Source organism: Danio aesculapii, chromosome 17, assembly GCF_903798145.1.
Source record: "Danio aesculapii chromosome 17, fDanAes4.1, whole genome shotgun sequence".
Taxonomy (NCBI): Eukaryota; Metazoa; Chordata; class Actinopteri; order Cypriniformes; family Danionidae; genus Danio; species Danio aesculapii.
The window spans coordinates 22789658-22808886 of record NC_079451.1 but is presented as its reverse complement, the minus strand read 5'-3'; the positions used below and the strand labels follow the sequence as shown (position 1 = coordinate 22808886).

General features: G+C 36.9%; 1 protein-coding gene across 1 annotated transcript in view; it reads right to left on the bottom strand.

The window, feature by feature from the left end:
- The window catches only part of ush2a (Usher syndrome 2A (autosomal recessive, mild)), a 445979-nt gene that overhangs the window by 385756 nt on the left and 40994 nt on the right, over positions 1–19229 (bottom strand). Inside the window, 3 exon segments of the mRNA XM_056477496.1 lie at positions 986–1181; positions 11327–11420; positions 16631–16852. Coding sequence (XP_056333471.1) covers positions 986–1181; positions 11327–11420; positions 16631–16852 — 512 coding nt within the window.

Below are 19229 nucleotides of genomic sequence, written 5' to 3'. Positions count from 1 at the left end.
CCAACCCTGTTCCTAGAGGCACACCAACACTACATATTTTGGATGTTTCTCAAAATCTGATCTATTAACTTCAGGTTTTGGAGTCTCTTCTTACTCTATGTTCTGATGAGTTGATTCAGGTGTGTTTGATTTAAAAATGTGTACTGGTTGTGCCTTATGGTACTGAGTGAAAACATGTATTGCTGGTGTGCCTGCTTAGGAAAATTAAGTAAAAAAATAGTTAGTCCTCATGTGAAATTTTAATTATTTAAAATATATTTTTATAATATTTCCCAAATTGTGTTTATCGGAGAGAATATTTTTTCAACAATTAAAAAAAAAGAAATAATAATAATAATAATAATAATAATAACTAATTTCTAATAACGTTTATTGGCCTTTGAATTTTGGCTAAATAATCTTTGCCATGATGACAGTGCATAAAATATTTCTGCTTATTTTGCAAGATATTAGAATTCAAGATTGTTACTGTAGGCAAGTTAGGACAATTCAGCAAGTTATTGGATAACAATGAATTGGTTTGTAGACAATCAGCAAAACAATTGTATAAAATTAAATACTGCTTTCATTCCAGCTAATACAAAACAAATACTTTCCCCAGAAGTAAAATAAATAATAATTAAAGGATAAAAATGTTATAAAAAATACAAAACAAATTAATAGGTCTGTTAAACATCTGAAAAAGAATATGGGAATACACAGGAGGGCTAATCATTTTGATAATGGAAATTATAAGCATAACAAGATTAAAATAAAACCGGGGGAAATAATTGTATTTAGTTCGCTTTTGTTTACTTGTTGTTCACTAAAATTAAAATAATATTAATTTATTTATGCTTTATGTATCTTGTCTTAGACCCATTTTCATGTCAGTTTAACTATTAGTATTTAAGAAATGCAACAAACAACATCTAAACATTTACATTCATAAAATAAAAGGCATTTACAAAAACAGTCATTGAAAAAAAAACTCATATTCTGTTACCTGTGGTGTTATGAGTACAGTCGTCGCACACTCCTCCGCCTCCTCTGAAGTGCTCTCCAGGGTGAGGGTCTAGGCTGGCGTTGTAGTGGCAGGAGGACGCGTGGCCATAACACTGGCAGGGCCTGCAGTTAAATGCCTGAACCTGATCTCCAGGCCTGAAGGGCTTATCATTAAAGAGAGGAGTGCATCGCTCACACTGTTGGAGAGAGTGAGAGATCACAGCACATCTCTATACATCATCTACATATACTGTTCATTCATCAGCAATATGTGACCTTGAGTTTTAACAATAAAGTCCCCATTGTCCCAAATAACACAATATTCCCATATGTGCAAGAGGGAAAGAAGTTCATTTATTAAAAGACTTAACAAAGGAGCTATTTATTGTCTACTGTAAAATGTGACACATTGGATCAATTTTAAAATGACTTCAGCTTGTTATTCTGGTATTAATTACTTTCTCTCATGTTGTTCCAAACCCGAGACCTTAATTCATCTTCAGAACACAATATTTAAATATTTTAGATGAAATCTGAGAGCTTCTTCATACTCTATAGACAGCAATGTTACAGACTTGTTCAAAGTTTAGAAAAATACCAATAAAAAAAATAAATCAAATAAAATCCTCAAAACTGACCATATGCCTTCAGTGGTTCAATCGGAAAATTATCTAGCTACGAGGATACTTTTGTGAGCATATAACATAAAAATAACCACTTCAACAGTTTTTTCTCCGCAGTGTCAGTATAGGGCACTCATTCAGGGAGCTGATGTCTTATCACAATGCTCCTGTGTTTTGTTTCATACAAAAGAAGTCACACATGAAAATTCGGGGTATACATTAACGCATAGAGCTCATGAATGTGTACCCTATACTGACTTTGAGGAGAAGAAACTAATGACTAAACCAAAGTCATTATTTTAGTTTTGTGTGTACAATAAATAAATAAATAAATAAATAAATAAATGATCAATAATAATAATAATAATAATAATAATAATAATAATAATAATAATAATAATAATAATAATAATAATAATAATAATAATAATAATAATTTGCAGCTTTATAATATTTTGTCTTAACTGCTGAAAACACACGCACTGTTTTCATTATTTTTAAAATACTTTTCTGGACTTCTGGATCACGTTGTCACGATACTGAATTTCTGTACCAATCAGAACTGAAATTTTGAAAACGTCAATTTTCCGCTAACATTTGAGCTCTGTTGAGCACGTTCTTAAACACAGCTGATTGGCCATTGTGTTTACATGCTCAACAGAAATGACTGTGATTGGCTGTGAAGGTTATCAATTCAATAAGTGCAAACACAGATACAGGGACACTGGAGCATTGTAAAGCGGCAAAGATCAGTCAATCTATCAGCGGATCACTCGTATGCCAGCTCATAAACGGACCAGCTGATCGATGTAACTTTAAAACGCTACAATAACCCTATATCTATATTTGCACTCAGTTATCAGCGGTGAACACAATGGCCAATCAGCTGTGTTTAAGAATGTGCTCAACAGCACTTAAATGTTGGTGGGAAATGGACATTTTTTAAAATTACAGTACCATTTGGTGACAACACTACTTAGAATGAGTTGGGATCATTGCGGTCTATGGAGGATGGGGGAACTGTCAGATTTCATCCAAAATATCTTAATGTGTTTTAAAGATGAATAAAGGTCCTCTAGTGTTTGAAATGACATGAGGGCGAGTAATTAATGACAGAATTGTCATTTTTGGGTGAACTAACACTTTAAAGAATCATGAACCCCCCAACTTCCCCCCTCCCCCCCTCCCCATCTCAGTAGAGTGTTTTCACACCTCTATTTTGAAAAAAGTCAGTAAAGTGGGTGAGTCCAGTTTTGTTTTGGTGGGACTGTCGAGTGTTGAAAGAGAAAAGGGTTTGCATGAAAAAGGGAGTTTTAGTAAGTGCACTACAGCTGATTTTCACAGTGGCAACACAAACACAGACGCAGGGGAGATAGACAGTGACTATGTTTACATTGACATCAGTAATAGAATTATTTGCCATATCTGAGTAAGACAATAATATAATTTAGGTATTTACATGAGTTGCTTTTTGAATGTTCCTAGCACAATTTGATTAACGTCATTGCATCACAGAGTTTCTTTCTGAGTTTCATGTAATTTCGAGCGTTTAATTTTTAATTTGTCGACTTTAACTGCAGTTTGGCACTTTTACTTTCATTCAGGAACATTTTATGCATTCCCTCGGTGACAAACGAGATACTGGATGCCAGAAACTGCTGGAAGAGTGAAGTTTTAATGGAATTTTTGATACTGGACACCGTATGGCAGAAAAAAAAAAAAAATCTGATTTCTCTGTAACTTAGATGCAGAGACTCGGTAGGTGCAGAGAATAGCCTCGAACAGCCTCGTGTGTATAGACTATCCTGCTACAAAATGCGGCGAAAATCATAGGCGGCGAAAATCCTACACAACGGTAATCGTTTGATTAAGGTGTTTACATGTTTACATTCAGAGAGCAGCATTTACAGCGGATCTTTCAGTCCATAATATTGTAGTGATATTACTGTAAATTAAGTAACTAAATCATTTTGACTAAGGTATGTCTTTAAAAACTGAAAGAGTACTGCTGACGATAAAAACTACACTGTAAAAAATGGCCTTGATTTCAACAGTAAAAAACTGTAAAAATGCCACAGTACAAATCTGTAACCTGGTTAACGGTATGTTTCCTAATATATACAGCGAATAACCGTAAATTGACTTTCCCAGAATTCCCTGTATGGCGCATCACTCTTCATGCTTTTTGTTGACATTACTATAGATCATTTTAGTTGTTTCCCCATCAGTTACGTACATTAGAGATTTATGTTACATCTAATGTTGATAAACAATGTTTATTTCATGACTTTAATTTTACGCGTGTTACCATACTGGTGTTTAGTAGCTGTGTGAGTGACACTGAGAACCTTCTATATACTGATACTCTTTTCTACTTATGGGAAAAGTTGATTGTTCATTATGTAACTTCCTCATCACCACCTTCATATGGGTGTGCTAACGTGTCTAACCGTGTAACAAAAGATGTGTACATGTTGGTAATTCAAAATACAGACATATTACCTCTATAAATTAATGAAATACGGTAGCTTACCGTAAAATTGAGAAATTACTTTTACGGTTTGTACCGTATTTTTATTGGTAAAGTACTGGCAACCACAGCTGCCGATTTTTTACCGTAAATTTTTCTGATTTATTTTTTACAGTGTAACTTTGCCATCTGAATAAACAAACAAAGAACACTGTTCTGTCTCTACAGATTTGGTAAGTGTGTGATCAATCAACACGAACTGGAACCACATCTTTTTTTTTAAAAGAAGATGAGCGGCAAATACAGATTTCACCATTTCCAGATGCGAAAAGCTCTAGTAAAAAAAAAAAATTCCTTACAAACATATTTTTGTCGTGTGTTAGCAGACCACTGTAATCCACAGTCAAATGTTGGCCCACACACAGCAGTGCCCTCATCACAGAAAAATGGAAACGCAACACTGATAACTCATGTCTCCGAACAGTTCTTCTTCTTTTACTTGTTTTTAATATGGTTGGCAACACAACATGGCATCTGCCGTCTGAACATTGTAACAGGTAAAAACAAGAAGCTATCGTGCATATTAATGAAGTTGCACCTCATACACAATAGAGTGCGCTGATTCGTTCGAACAAATTCTTTCTCTTCAAATAATGATGAAAACTCAAAGAAGTCACGTTGTACTCACTGGTACAGACATCCAGTCTACACGTTGGAATTCACACAAGGATCTAATGGCCATGACGTAGCTTCTAAATTTCTCTACAAACAGGAAGAATGCATTTGCTCGAAATAACGCAAAAACAACCAATTTTCACTTTTTTGTGAAATATTTGTGTTCTAATAGTGTTTTTAGCAGCGTGGAACACATATATGACTGTCAACATCTTAAAAAATGTGTTTTGGTGTTTCGCTTTAAAATTACAGTACCAATTGGTGACAACACTACTTAGAACGAGTTAGGACCATTGCGGTCTATGGAGGATGAGGGAACTCCCAGATTTCATCCAAAATATCTTAACGTGTTTTAAAGATGAATGAAGGTCCCCTAGTGTTTGAAATAACATTTTAACAAAATTAATGACAGAATTTTCATTTTGGGTGAACTAACACTTTTCAACTTATCACTGATAACAAAAACATTTTTTTTACGTGAATTAAGTTGAAGTACTTTTTTAGATTGATCCAAACTGTTTTTTTTAATTTTTTTTTTAGATTAAGCCAACCCTGTAAAAGACTTTTTACAGTGACGCTCATTGAAAGAACTTAACTGAGAAAGAGAGAGAGAGAGGGAGAGAGAGGGAGAGAGAGAGAGAGAGAGAGAGAGAGAGAGAGAGAGAAGAGAGAGAGAGAGAGAGAGAGAGAGAGAGAGAGAGAGGGGCAAAGAAGGGAAATTGAGCCGTTATTGGCAAAGTATCTGATATTTGTGAACAGTCGTTACAAATTACAGAGAACACGGGAGGCATCAAATGAAATGATTAAAAATGTATTGTAAAAAGCAAAGGATTCCCTGGTGGCTTCTTAAGCTGTGGCAGAGTCTCGCTGTGTCAGGATGCTGTTTGGGCATCCGTTTTGGGCCGTGAGCCCGGAGGGAATTGCAAATTCAGCAAGCTGGATGCTAGAAGAGCCCGACACAGACCACCCGCCGTTACAGCCCGCTATGCCAATCAGGGCTCTGACTACATGTTATAGGGATTTGGATTTTTATACATTGGTTAGTGTAGTCTTTACTCCAAGCACATATACAGTAGATGCATCTCAGTTATTAATAGAAAACAAAACAAAATGATTATTTTGTTTTAGTGAAAAATGAACTTGATAATTAACTTCAAATACATAGCTTCATATAGATGTCTGGCTGATTGTATATGTATATATATACGTATATATATACGTAGAGGTTTTTTCAACACATTTCTGAACATAATAGTTTTAATAACTCATTTCTAATAACTGATTCATTTTTATCTTTGCCATAATTAATAATAATTTTGGCTAATAAATTTGACCTTAAAATGGTTTTAAAAAATGTAAAACTGCTTTTATTGATTCTTTAAAGTGTCGAAATAAAACAAATAAGACTTTCTCCAGAAGAAATTATTATCAGACAGATAAAATTTCCTTGCTGTTAAACATTATTTGGGAAATATTAAAATAAAAAATAAATAAAAATCAAAGGGGGTTTAATAATTCTGATTTCAACTGTCTATACACAAACGGTTATATAAATAAGACAAATGAAATTGGGAAGAGGAGAGTGAAGTCAGCACACAGAAGTATAGTGTGTTTTGTATTCGTCTCCAGTGTGTGAGGTGGAGAGGAGCTGGACTCCAGTGGGGAAAGAGCCTTCATTCCGTGTGAAAGACCTCTGTGAATGCCATGGCTAATTTCACGCTCCCTCAGGAAAGGTCTGTGCGTGGCTGCACCAGTAGCGAGCCTACAGTTAACCTTTAGCCTGCTTGAAAACACTAGATTTAGCAATGCATTGCCAAAAAAAAAAAAAACACTATTCTCCATAAATTATAGTCCCTCCAGAAAAGAACGAAGAAACCTCATGTTGCAGAAATTGACACAGCTATTAAGTATTAATTATAACAAAAGGGTCACTAATATTTCATATTCATATTTCATATTATATGCCTAACCCAATGTTAAAGAGGACATAACCATCAAAATCTTAGTTTACGTGATAAAAACCAAGACCATGGAGCATCCACCAACACAGTAAATGTAAAAAGGGCAGCCTGAAAACCTTGTTTTGGTAACTCTTTTTCTGCAAGCATTTGAAAAATGAATTTTTTTATATATCTTGGCAGCATAAGATTTGCTTGCTTTGTTATAGTCTTTGCTCACACCCAAATAAATGACATGTGGGGTATTTTGAGCAGAAACTTTACAGAAACACTCTAGAGCAGGGGTGCCCAAACTCAGTCCTGGAGGCTCCAACCTCCTTTAACACACCTGCCTGGAAGTTTCTAGTACACCGAGAAAGAGCTTGAGTAGGTGGTTTAGATGTGTCTAATTGGGATTGTAACTAAACTATGCAAGATACTGTCCCTCCAGGACCGACTTTGAGCAACCCTGCACAAAAGAGAGAGATTTCCTTTATATCTTATGACAAGGCACATAATATGTCCCCTCTAAAACACTATATTTTAAAATATTTATCTGATTTGTAACATTGGCTGAGAATATTTCCCCTCACATTTGGTGATAAGCCTCTAAATGTAACATCTGACAGGGCACTGAAGAGAAGATGGCCAAACAATTGCCATAAATTCTAAAATATATTCATAAAACAAAGAGAAAAGAAGATAATCCACAGACATAGTTGACGAACCACAGCTTTAGCTTGTGCACAAAGACTGGACAAAATTAAAACTGTAAACTGAGTGCAAAACATACAGTACAAAAGGTGATAATGAGGAAATGCAGGTGAGCACAATTGGTAACTATGGAAACAAATCATTATATAAATTTATGATCATTTGAAGTGATTAAAAATGACACGTCTCATACATGTGACCTCCAACACTGCCTTCTACACAGAGTGACAATCATTTGAGTCAGTGCACACTGAAGACGAGTAATAAGACACCAGCAGCACTTTCACTGGCTCTGGCCGGGATATTAAAGAGGAAGCAAACATTAGTAGGGCCTGCCTGGATGTGTGTCTCCGAGCTGGTAAGCAAACACAGCACATCGCTCCGGGGCAGGCGCTGGTCCCTCCTCAAAGCCAGGTGTTTGGGTCTAGGGGCGTTTAGGGCGGTGAGACAACTCTTATTTATCATATTTACACACACACTTTTCAGCATCTACGTGTTAGATGTGGCCCTTGTTTGTTACGGTGAAAACAACAACAGTAGCAGCAGTAGAGAGAGTGTGCCGTGTCTTGCCCTGAATAATGCATGACATGTGGTGAATAATTTAAATCACCAAACATCAGGTTTAAAAGTTTAATCCTGGGACTTGCTCCCAATGTTCGGAATTATATGCAGTGATCTGGACAGCATGGACTCTCAATAGGAAGACTGTGACGAGATTTCAGTGATGAACGCAAAAGTTAAAGATCACTGGAAAGCGCATATGTATGGTCACATCAGTGAAAATTCAGAGATATTCTGCATTCAAAAAGGCTGGCCTTTGTCAATAGCACTGAAATGTAAATCAGAACTGCAGGCAGTTCAGCAAATTTACATGAGAAATTAACACAAATGCAATCTGTGTCTTGACATGCCAATTTAGTCTTGGAATGACTATAATTCACATTGCAATGGCAAATGTGATTGCACCGTATGGGCTATATATTTACATAGTTTCATATGATGCAAGTAAAATATATAGTTTACTTTAAACTATGCTAAATTTAAGTAACATAACAGATTTCATTTTCAAACAATGTGGCTTGTACAGCAAAATGGATGCTTTTAATGAGGTGTTGTATTGCACATGCTACACACAACTTCGATAAGCTGTAAATCAAAGGGACCGTCTTCTTTTCTTTCATGTAGTCTCGGAAGGTCTTATTTGTTCTAGTAAATGTTCATTCTAAACAGTCTCTTTTATATCTACCACAGAATTTGTTCAACTGGACTGGTTTGTCCTAACAGTCCTCTCTATCCTGTGTAAAACACTATGATTCATTTTTAGTGAATCAGTTTGGCTTTTTTGTAGAACAGAATCTGATTACTGTAAAAATTGGCGCTTTTTAATTGAATGTAGCATTGTAGTAAATCAAAACAAAATTTTCCTCTGTCATATGTAGTGTCAGAAAAAGTGATGTGTTGCAGTGAAACACTACCTAAAAATATCCTGTTTCTCTTGTAGTTTGGTCTAGTTCCCTTTTTCTTCTGTTTTCTTCTCTTCTTTTAAATGTGGCATTGGAAAATGTCTGTCTACTAAATCAAATGTCAATAAAAGCACTAAAACTATCAATTCTTTCTCATTGTTATTTGTAGTGAATCATTTTAGCGACTCAGTTTACCTAGAAAAATTCTCTACTGTCTCTTGAAGTCTGAATCGCTCTAGAGAATGACTGATTCATTCTATAGAATTGGATGAATTCTTTCAATTCTGAATCATTACATAAATCAAAACATGAATTTTCTACTCTCTCATTTGTATTATCAAAATGAATGATTTGTCCTAGTAAATCAATTTATCCTAAACAGCCACCCTTCATATGTAGTGTCAATTCTTTTTTCTACAGGGGCCGAGAGAGCTTAACGTGCTGCAACTTAAGAAAACGCATGCAATTCCAAAAACAGCAGCAAACGGAGAAGATCTTCATCAGTTTGACAGCGCATGTGCTGCGAATAATCACAATGCAAACATATTTTACAAACAATTAATAAAATGTGCTGCATTTTCTCACAACCCTAAAACGTGACAAACTTGGATATTTAGGTTATGGGTATTTAGGCTTCATCCCTGAAGCCTTTTCCCTCCTCCTCCGCCTCAAAATCATTTTAAAGTTAAACGAACTTGGCATATTTTGCAGAGCTAAGAGCAAGACAATTTTTTAGATCATGGCTAGTGTGGCGCAGATGCTAGAACTCACCTTTACGCATGCGCGACATTGTAAATTGTATGGCAAATGTAAACACATGAATCGGTTATGGGTCACAAGTAAAGGAATGTGTAAATGGACAGGCAAAAAAAAAAATCAGATATAGGCAACAAATTGGAATTGTGCATCAAGACTGAACAGTGCAAACGGGACCATAATATCACGATTTAGCTCACTTCACACTCATAAACGCACTGGATCACAGGAATTATGAAAACACATATATTTATTTACATAACACTCACTGGAAACACTGGAACATCGACAAACAGGAATCATAGGGTGAAGACAACATGGAAAGCCATGCAAGAATGACTTTCTATACCAGACCAGAGACTAAACCAAACTAAAATAACTAAAACCAACCAAAGAATACACAAGGACTAATGAAACTGATAACACACATGGGAGAGGCACCGGTGAGATTAAACGACATCAAGAAACGGCGGGAAACAGAACAAAGAAGCACAGGATCACAACAGAAGCACATGGAAAAACACAGGAGCACGTGGAACACACTGGGAAGTCACATGACGCAAACATAAGCACATGGAACACAACACAGACCCTGACAAATAAATACTAAAAGACATGGGAATCGGGATATTGAAATAAACAAACAAAACACTCACCTAATACGTAGCAACAGTCCCGGCATAGCAGCGTCCGTAACGTTTTTGGGTTCTCTTGAAATATTTCCATTGTTTTTCTTTTTTTTTTTATTGTGAGAAAATGCAGCGCGTTTTCATAAAACGTTTGTGTTGTGAGAAAATGCAGCACATTTTATTAATTGCTTGCATTCTGTGAAAATGCAGCACGTTTTTAAAAAATGTGTTTGCGTTGTGATGATTTGCAGAACGTGTGCTGTCAAACGGATTGTTTCTTGAATTGCTGGCGTTTTTTGTAATGGCATGTGTTTTCTTAAATTGCAGCACATTAGGCTCTCTCAGCCACTGTATTTTTCAGTTTAATTAGATATCTTTCAAAATTTGATTAATTTAGGTGAAATCACGGCAAACTTTTCTCTCATATGCAGCATCAGAATTATTATTATTAATACAGTAGTTATCATAGAGATTCAGTTTGCCCTCAAACAACCTTTTTCCTTAAATGATGCACTAAAAAATGATTAATCCAGTTTACTTAAATCAAGCGCACTCTCATACATACAGTACTGTAGCAGATTATTTATCAAAATCCTTCTTTTTTTATTCCTTCATAGCATTTGAGATCTACAGCTTGACAAACACTACAATTTACAACTTGGCAGTTTCAACAACAGTGTTTAACTGGTGAGCCATGGCATTCCTAAAAGTGTGAACACTGGGGCATTTTGTGTCATCAGAGCTTTCCCTGAGATATAATTACCTTTGCTAGACTCATCGTCAAGCCACCCAAGGGCTGATGGGACAGGACGATTAGAGCATAGCTGCCCACAAAACCACTTCCTTCTCTTGTTCCCTTTTCTTTTTCCCCTTCTTTTCATCAGGAAACTGGAGATGTGCGTGAATAATCTCTCTGGCTCTTGTTTTCCTCCTCTCCCTCTCCCTCTCTCTCTCTGCTTTTTTCCTGTCATTCCATTTAGGCCTATTTTTGAGTGTGCTGTTCATTAAAGAGGACTCGTGCTCGTCATTAAAGGGAAGTGGTTAATTAAAAGGGGGCCTCCCCTGCGGGACTCACATTAGCTCCATGTGTGTGGCTCTCTGGGAGGCAGGCGCAGCGGTATGGACTCACACTCGTGTCACAGCTGTCTGCATGTCCATGGCACTCACACCTGAGGGGACAAAGATACACAATTACAACCCACATCCTTCTGGAGGATCTTCATTGCTGATCTTCTCATCAGTCTAATGGAACTAGTTCTCAAGGTAAAAAAGGAACCATATATATTAATAGAGTAGGGGGACGCAATGCGGAAAATCATGGAATCCAGTCATAAAAATTTAATTTACTGAATAACGTAGAATGTGTAGGAATTTGGATGCATAAAGCAAAAGTAAGGCTGCACGCTTTAAATTATGACTTGGACTAGAGTGTGTTTATATATGATGTTATATGATGTTCTGTGTGTCAGCTTGTATGAATAGCATGGTTTTGTTTACTTGTTTAATGGAATGTTTGCCATTTTTTTACTTTCACATTTTGGTTTTAACAGAAATAAATAGCATTTTAATTCTCATATTTAAATATTTAAACGTATTTTAAATCTTAAAAACAGTGTATAATTTTCAAAACTGGTACACTCACTGGCCACTTTATTAGGTTTACCTTACTAGTACCGGGTTGAACCCCTATTGCCTTTTGAACTGCCGTAATCCTTTGTGGCATAGATTCAACAAGGTACTGTAAATATTGCTCAGAGATTTTGGTACATATTGACATGATAGCATCACACAGTTCAAAGGTGGCAAAGGTGGTCCATTGGATTGAGTTCTGGTGACTGTGGAGGCCGTTTGAGTACAGTGAACGTCATGATCAAGAAACCAGTCTGAGATGATTTGTGCTTTTGGACATGGTGTGTTATCCTGCTGGTAGTAGCCATCAGAAGCTGGGCTCATTGTGGTCATAAAAAGATGGACTTGGTCTGCAACAATACTCAGGTAGGCTATGGCACTGACACAATGCTCAGTTGGTACTAATGGACCCAAAGTGTGCCAAGAAAATATTTCCCACAGCATTACACCACCACCACCAGCCTGAACTGTTGATACAAGGCAGGCTGGATCCATGCTTTCATGTTGTTGATGGCAAATTCTGACCCTATCATCCAAATGTTGCAGAAGAACTCGAGACTCAAGCTAATATTTTCCCAATCTTTTATAGTCCAATTTCGGTGAGCCTGTGCAAAAAACATGCGCATCATTCAACACACATCAACGTGTTGTGCATTCAGAGATGCTCTTCTGCATACCTCAGTTGTAGCGAGTGGTTACTTGAGTTGCCTTTCTATCAGCTGGAACCAGTCTGGCCATTCACCTCTGACCTCTGGAATCAACATGGCATTTGCGCCAACAGAACTGCCGCTCACTGGATATTTTCTCTTTTTCGGACTATTCTCTGTAAACCCTAGAGATGGTTGTGCGTGAAAATCCCAGTAGATCAGCAGTTTCAGAAATACTTAGACCAGCCTGTCTGGCACCAATTTAGTTCTTTTTGATTTCCATTTGTACACCACATGCACACACACAATATTTTACACAAATGCAAGTATCTGTACCCATGTATTACTGCTGATTCTCTAACATAAGCTACTATTAAAGACATGCAGCTTTTTCTAAGATTTTATGACCGCTGTACTTAGGTAAAGAAATAGCAGAGCATTAGCATATTGCAGTCGAAAACATCTCTTTAACGCATTAAAATCACTACGCTAAATGTAATTAGCTAAATAAAAAAATAAAAAAGAAAAAAAAGAAAAAGACCACAATTTAATATATTTAACAATCCCTCAATACCTAATTTGAGCTTAGGTGAGTACTAGCTTACGTTTTAATGGGTAAAACGTTACAGTACTCCCTTACAGTACAGTTACTGCAATTATTTTAAAAAACACATGCAGATGAAACATTTAATGTAAACAAATATATTTAAGCAAAATGCATATTTTACTCTGAATTATTGCACTATTGTTCTATTTCATTCTGACTGCACAACAGTGCTCATTTATTCACCCTATGACTTTCTAATTTGCAGAACAAAAATATATATAATATAAAAAATAACGTCTCAAATGTATTAAACAGCACAAATCGTTTTGCTACTTCCCATGGTGGATTTGGATTGATTGATCCATGATCAACATTAAGGACATTAATCTCCTCTTCTCCTCAGTTCTCCATGGTGTTGTAATACGTCATATTCACACAGCAGTGATGACAGAACACACTTGAGAAACAGTTTCGACTGGAAAAATCAATCTACTCTACATATAACATATTGGTCACAGATTGTTGGTCATTTCTATGACGACTTGTATTTAATGGCCAGTTTTTAAACTTTTTAAAACAAAAATTTGCTTAAGGAATAAGACATGATGACAAAATAGATTATGATTTTATGATTTGTGTTTTTTTCCCCACCACAAATACAAAGGCTGCAATTAAATGAAAGGCAAGCATGGAATGGGATAAAGCTATGTATAGGAGGGACTTAAAAGGTCCTGTGAAATTAAGATGACATTTTTAAATGTTAGTATTAATATGTTAGTTTTAATGATATCTATAATCTAGTGTGCTTCAAAACTATGACAACATTTTCATTTAGAAGATATAAACCTCAAATAGACATCCAAAGTTTACACTGTCACTTCTGCTGAAATGGATCTTTTTTTTGACAATATTTATTTTTGATATCACCTCATACTTCAGTTTCTCATCAAATCTTCTGATTAATCAAATGCTCTATAGTTTCTGACATGTTCCGTCCTCTTTAAAGCTGCAGTCACACTAGAGTTTGAGCTTGCGAAATTCTGTCGTACGACGCTGTGAAAAAGGCAGGATTAAACATGATAATTAGACATTTAATAAAAGCGAAAAATTAGTCCATATTTAAAATTTCTGTACAGAGAGGTCATGTTTTGATCCTCGATTGGTCTCACGCAGTCAAGTGATGTGATTTTGCAGGTCGGAGTTCACCAAGCTTGAACTTTGCAATGCAGCGATCTGCAAAACGTGACGCAGGAGCTTGCGTTTCCGGTTTGATGCATTCGTGTGTGTATAAATGGAAGTCTATGGGGAGAAAAGTCCAGTGAAACCGCAGCTTAAGACTTTGCTCACTTGCTTTTCATTTGATGCGCTTGATCTTAACCACTCTCAAAGCTTTGATAAAAACAAAACGCCATTGTTTCAGTTGAGATTAAATCAAATTTAAAATAAAGAAATAATTTCAAAGGACTTCACAAGACCATTAAAAAGAGGGCTTGATTATGTTAGAACAAGATGGTGGAAGTTGTTCTATTGTATTTTGATTGAAAATGAACATATGAAAGTATGTAGCATTATAAAGAATCACATTTAGACATTTACATTTTGATTTCATGTTAACAAAAATGTTAATTCTATATTAAATCAATTATTAATTTTATATTAAACCAGTTGCATTAAATTATCGTTAAAATTCTTTCATTTTCTTTTCCTTTTTGGCTTAGTCCCTTTATTAATCTGGGTTCACCACAGCGGAATGAACCGCCGACTTATCCAGCATACGTTTTATGCAGCGGATGCCCTTTCAGCTGCAACCCATCACTGGGAAACATCTATCCACACTCACTTACACACATACACTACAGATAATTTTGCTTACCCAATTCACCTACAGCACATTTCTTTGAACTGTGGGGGAAACTGGAGCACGCGAAGGAAACCCACGTGATCACAGGGAGAACATGCAAACTCCATACAGAAATGCCAACTGACCCAGCCGAGGCTCGAACCAGCGACCTTCTTTCTGTGAGGCAATTGTGCTACCCACTGCGCCACCGTGATGCTGTTATCATTAAAATAATTACATTTAGTTTGAAATTAATTTCTGGAACTAATTTTAATTGATCATTTTCATTTTACACCCCACTTACAGCAACAAATCAACAGGGTCAGCAACATCAACGGCTCTTGCCAAATCTTTTCTCTTTCCTTTTCACATTCTCTAGATCTCTCTATCAGTCTTTCATTCCTTCATTCTCTCTGTGCATGGCTAATAGGACGTTCGCATTCAACATTTATAAATGCCAGTGGAAATATCAACGGTGTGTCGTAATGTACAACAGCAGACCTGACAGGTCTCCATCAGACGGCACACGCACCTGCAGGTCACCATTTTAATTATTCATTCTCAAGGGCCCTTATTCGGCATTATCATCTTTGCGCAGCTCCCTCTAAAAGCAGCAGCCTTCACCTCTCTTATTCAAACAAACAACGCAACAAGCAAACAAGAGAGGAGGTGGAGAGTAGAAAAGAAAGAGGGCTGTCGTTATTGCTAGAGGTTATTACCGTATGAGCGTAAAGCAGACGCTAATGCTCCCAGACACAGCTTGACACCCTGTCAGAATACCTCAAAGGCTGAATTTACGCACATTTTAGTCCCCAAACACACATACATCCACTTCTCAGCCTCTCGCAGGTTTGAACTGTCAGTCTCCCTAAGGGGGCAAATCCACTACTGTTTACTCTTTGCCTTTGTTTCTCCATCGAATCTGTTGCGATGCTTCATGGAGCAAAAGAAGAGAGCCGTACAGGAGGGGAAAAAAAGGCGGGGAGAACGGGGGACACCTCTGAATGTCAGAGGATGATGAGATTTCACAGTCTCTAAATCTCGATTTCGTCTGTCCCAGTTTAACTAGCTCTTAATTAAAGCTGCCTTCTCTCGCTCACTCAGACACACTCGCACAGCGAGAGCGAGCCAAGTTACAGCTGCCTGCATAATGACATAATTACCATAGTCGTAAGAACAGTGGCTGTTTAATGTCTGAAGGTATACATGGATATAACACCATGTCTCAATGTCTGAAGAGACAAAAGAACAGATTCGACATTCTTGAGAGGCGCAGAAGAACATTTCAGACTGATTAGCTGCTACCCTGAAGCCGACTGGAAGAACACAAGTTATGAAGTTTTCCTGCCAGTGATTTCCAAATGTGGCGTCCCCACTGTAATTACAAGACCATTACCGGGAAGACAAAGTCTAACATGGCATTACTCTCCATGACTAATAACAGACATGTCATAGATCCCCCAGTTGTGTCAAACTAGCAAAAATCATTTGTCTGCCATCTTCGTTTGGTCTTGAACCTGAAAAGTCTTTCACTTTTGAATAATCTGAATTATCCTGCCATAGATGCTGATTTTCTCATCAAACATGAAAATCCAATCAAAAGAGTCCACAAATTTGTGTCAGATTTTGTTATTGGGAGCATTAATCATGGGGTGTAAAGGGGAGATGGTGTCGGGTGATGGGGTTAAAGGGTATTGGGTGCTGTTGGTCACAGACCTGCCACTGATGGTGATCTCATCCACTGCGTAGTAGCGATGGCGGAAAGGAACCATGGCATCTTGAGTGTGGTACTGGCCGTGAAGCTGGATTCTAACATGTGTGGCTCTAACAAACTCCTGCAGGTCAGCGCTGTTGTAGAAGTCGTTGTATCCCGGGCGTAAGTTCGGCTCAGGTGTTAGCATGCTGAAGGTGATATTTCCACGGGAGTAAGGAATGTCACTGGCAAACAAACAAACACATATAAACTTTGATATAATTAAACTCAGTTTACAGTAGCACCTGCTAACCCTTGTGTGATGTTGGGAATGTTTTCATCCACTGTGGAGAGATTTTGAGTCTTAATTTGACTACAGCTTTCTGTTTCAGTAAATGAAATGATTTTTGGTGACAAATCTTATTTTGACACATTTTAAGAAAATGCTTTGAAAATGAGTTTTCAAAAACTCAATATACTCTGGGCAAATTTACTACCGTTTTGTGTATCGCTTTATTTTGATGGTCCCTTTAAGTTACACTGCATCTACATGGCAACTAATTCTCATTAGATTATACGTATACTGCTAGGTTTAGCTTAGAGTCAGTGTAAGTTGACATGTACTTGCAATTTTTTTTTTTATAGCCAGTGCCTAATTTGTAAATTGGGAGGTCCCGTAACAGATCGGGGTAACGAATCCGACATGTTTTCAGAGGAGGGAAAGGTAATGCAATCAAATCAAATCAATCAAATGTAAGTGAATTACAGCTTGCAGCTAGTACGTTAGTAGCTTTTTTAGTGTGCATGTCAGTAATGATGCAAGTGTAACTGGCGCTCTAGACAAACGGTCTTGTCGTGAATTGAAGTGCAGTGGGATGAGGGTGTTGTGTTGTCGTGGCTGAAAGTGAAGAGTGGGAAGGGTGGGTGGGGGGTTGTCATGGATGAAAGTGAAGATGGTTGGGTTGTCGTTTTTTTGGGGGGGTTTGGGTGGGATGGGGGCATTTTTTATCATTGGCGTGTGAGGGGGGAAAATCGGTAAAATGAGGTGCCAGATCAGATTTCAAAGGTGCCGGATCAGGCTTGTTCTGGCACAAATTAAGCCCTACTTATAGTCAGTTAAATGTCTGTTGAAGGAGCAGCATCAGCAGACATTAAGCAGACAGTCTACTAATACTCAAATGATAAGTAATTGGCATGTTGATGCAATGCAACTTTTATATTTTTTGATTGCAAAGCCATGACACCATATTATTGTTAAAATGTACTAATTTTACCAGCTTCCCTACTTCCTATCTTCCCAAAAAGGAAAACATCCATAATGCATGATTATTTGGTGTCAAGGCTTTGCAAAAACCTGTCATTAAGAAAGTCAATGTGACAAAACAGCCACTAACATAACAAAAGGATAGACAATTTGAACAATACACAAGGGTTAAAAAGAGTTTATGTTTGCTTTCCTAGCTGCTGTTTTCACATTACTGTAGTTTTGCTGCAGTTCACTTTACAGCCACTGGTTTTGCTAATTAAAAAATATTTCTAACTTCTCACTACAGCAATACATAGAGACAAAATAAGATTTAAAAATAACCTACAAATGTGAATCAATCAAAATCAAAATAAAACCTCGTTCCATATCCACAAAACACCAAAAAACATCATAGAAATGCACTGGTCATATTTGAACATATTTGAACTTCCTATTTCTTTAAATGGCTTTTGAACATTGTCTTGAACCAAAACTGCATTTGCCAGAAGTTTAAGAACCACTACTTTAATGAAATTTGTTTGCAAATGAATAGACATCTAGACACAAAAAGGGACACTTTATGAGTTTATATGTACATTTTTGCATTAAAATTACACAAATTTAAGTTACTTGAAGTATTTAAATACTTTATGTAATGTACAGTTAGTGCACATGCATATCCTAGTCATAATATTTGTGCTTTTAATTAAAGCCCAAACTTACTTTTATTGCACAAAGGAGAGTGGCGATTCTTCAACATTTCTCCTTGTTTTGTTTCCATGTTTTGAAATTACATCAGGAAGAGTAAATGATAACAGAATTTTCCTTTTGGGTAAACAACTCCTTTTAGTGTTACAAAGAAAATGTACCCTATAATATCCTACAGATTAAAGAAAGAAAAAAAAAACATATTCCTGCATCTTAAGCTTTGAGCATGTGAGTGACTGAAAGCGACCGTGAATTTCAAGTTTTGACACAGCAGGGTAACACGCTGTCAGGTTGAAAATGAAACGTGTCACAAGCTACTGAAATGAACAAACATCAAAGAAATTGGAAAGGCAAAGGTCTTTCCTTTGCATCTCAGATCTACTGAGAGAAAATTTCACTAATACAGCTTTAATATATAGTTTAGAGGTGCGGGGTTTGAAAGGGTGATTTCTCGGAGGGCAGGAATAAATGGGTTGAATGAGAGAGTTCTCGAGGTCTTTCCCGGGGGCAGGACAGGTATGGCCCGTACTGCATTATTCACTCTCAAGAAAGATCCACAGAGCGCTTCTGTACGATTCAGTCCTAATGCTGGTAGACTTATCCAGGACAAACCTCTGTGAAGAAAAGTCTATGTCATATTTTGTCCCCATCTTTCTCCCTCTCTTTCC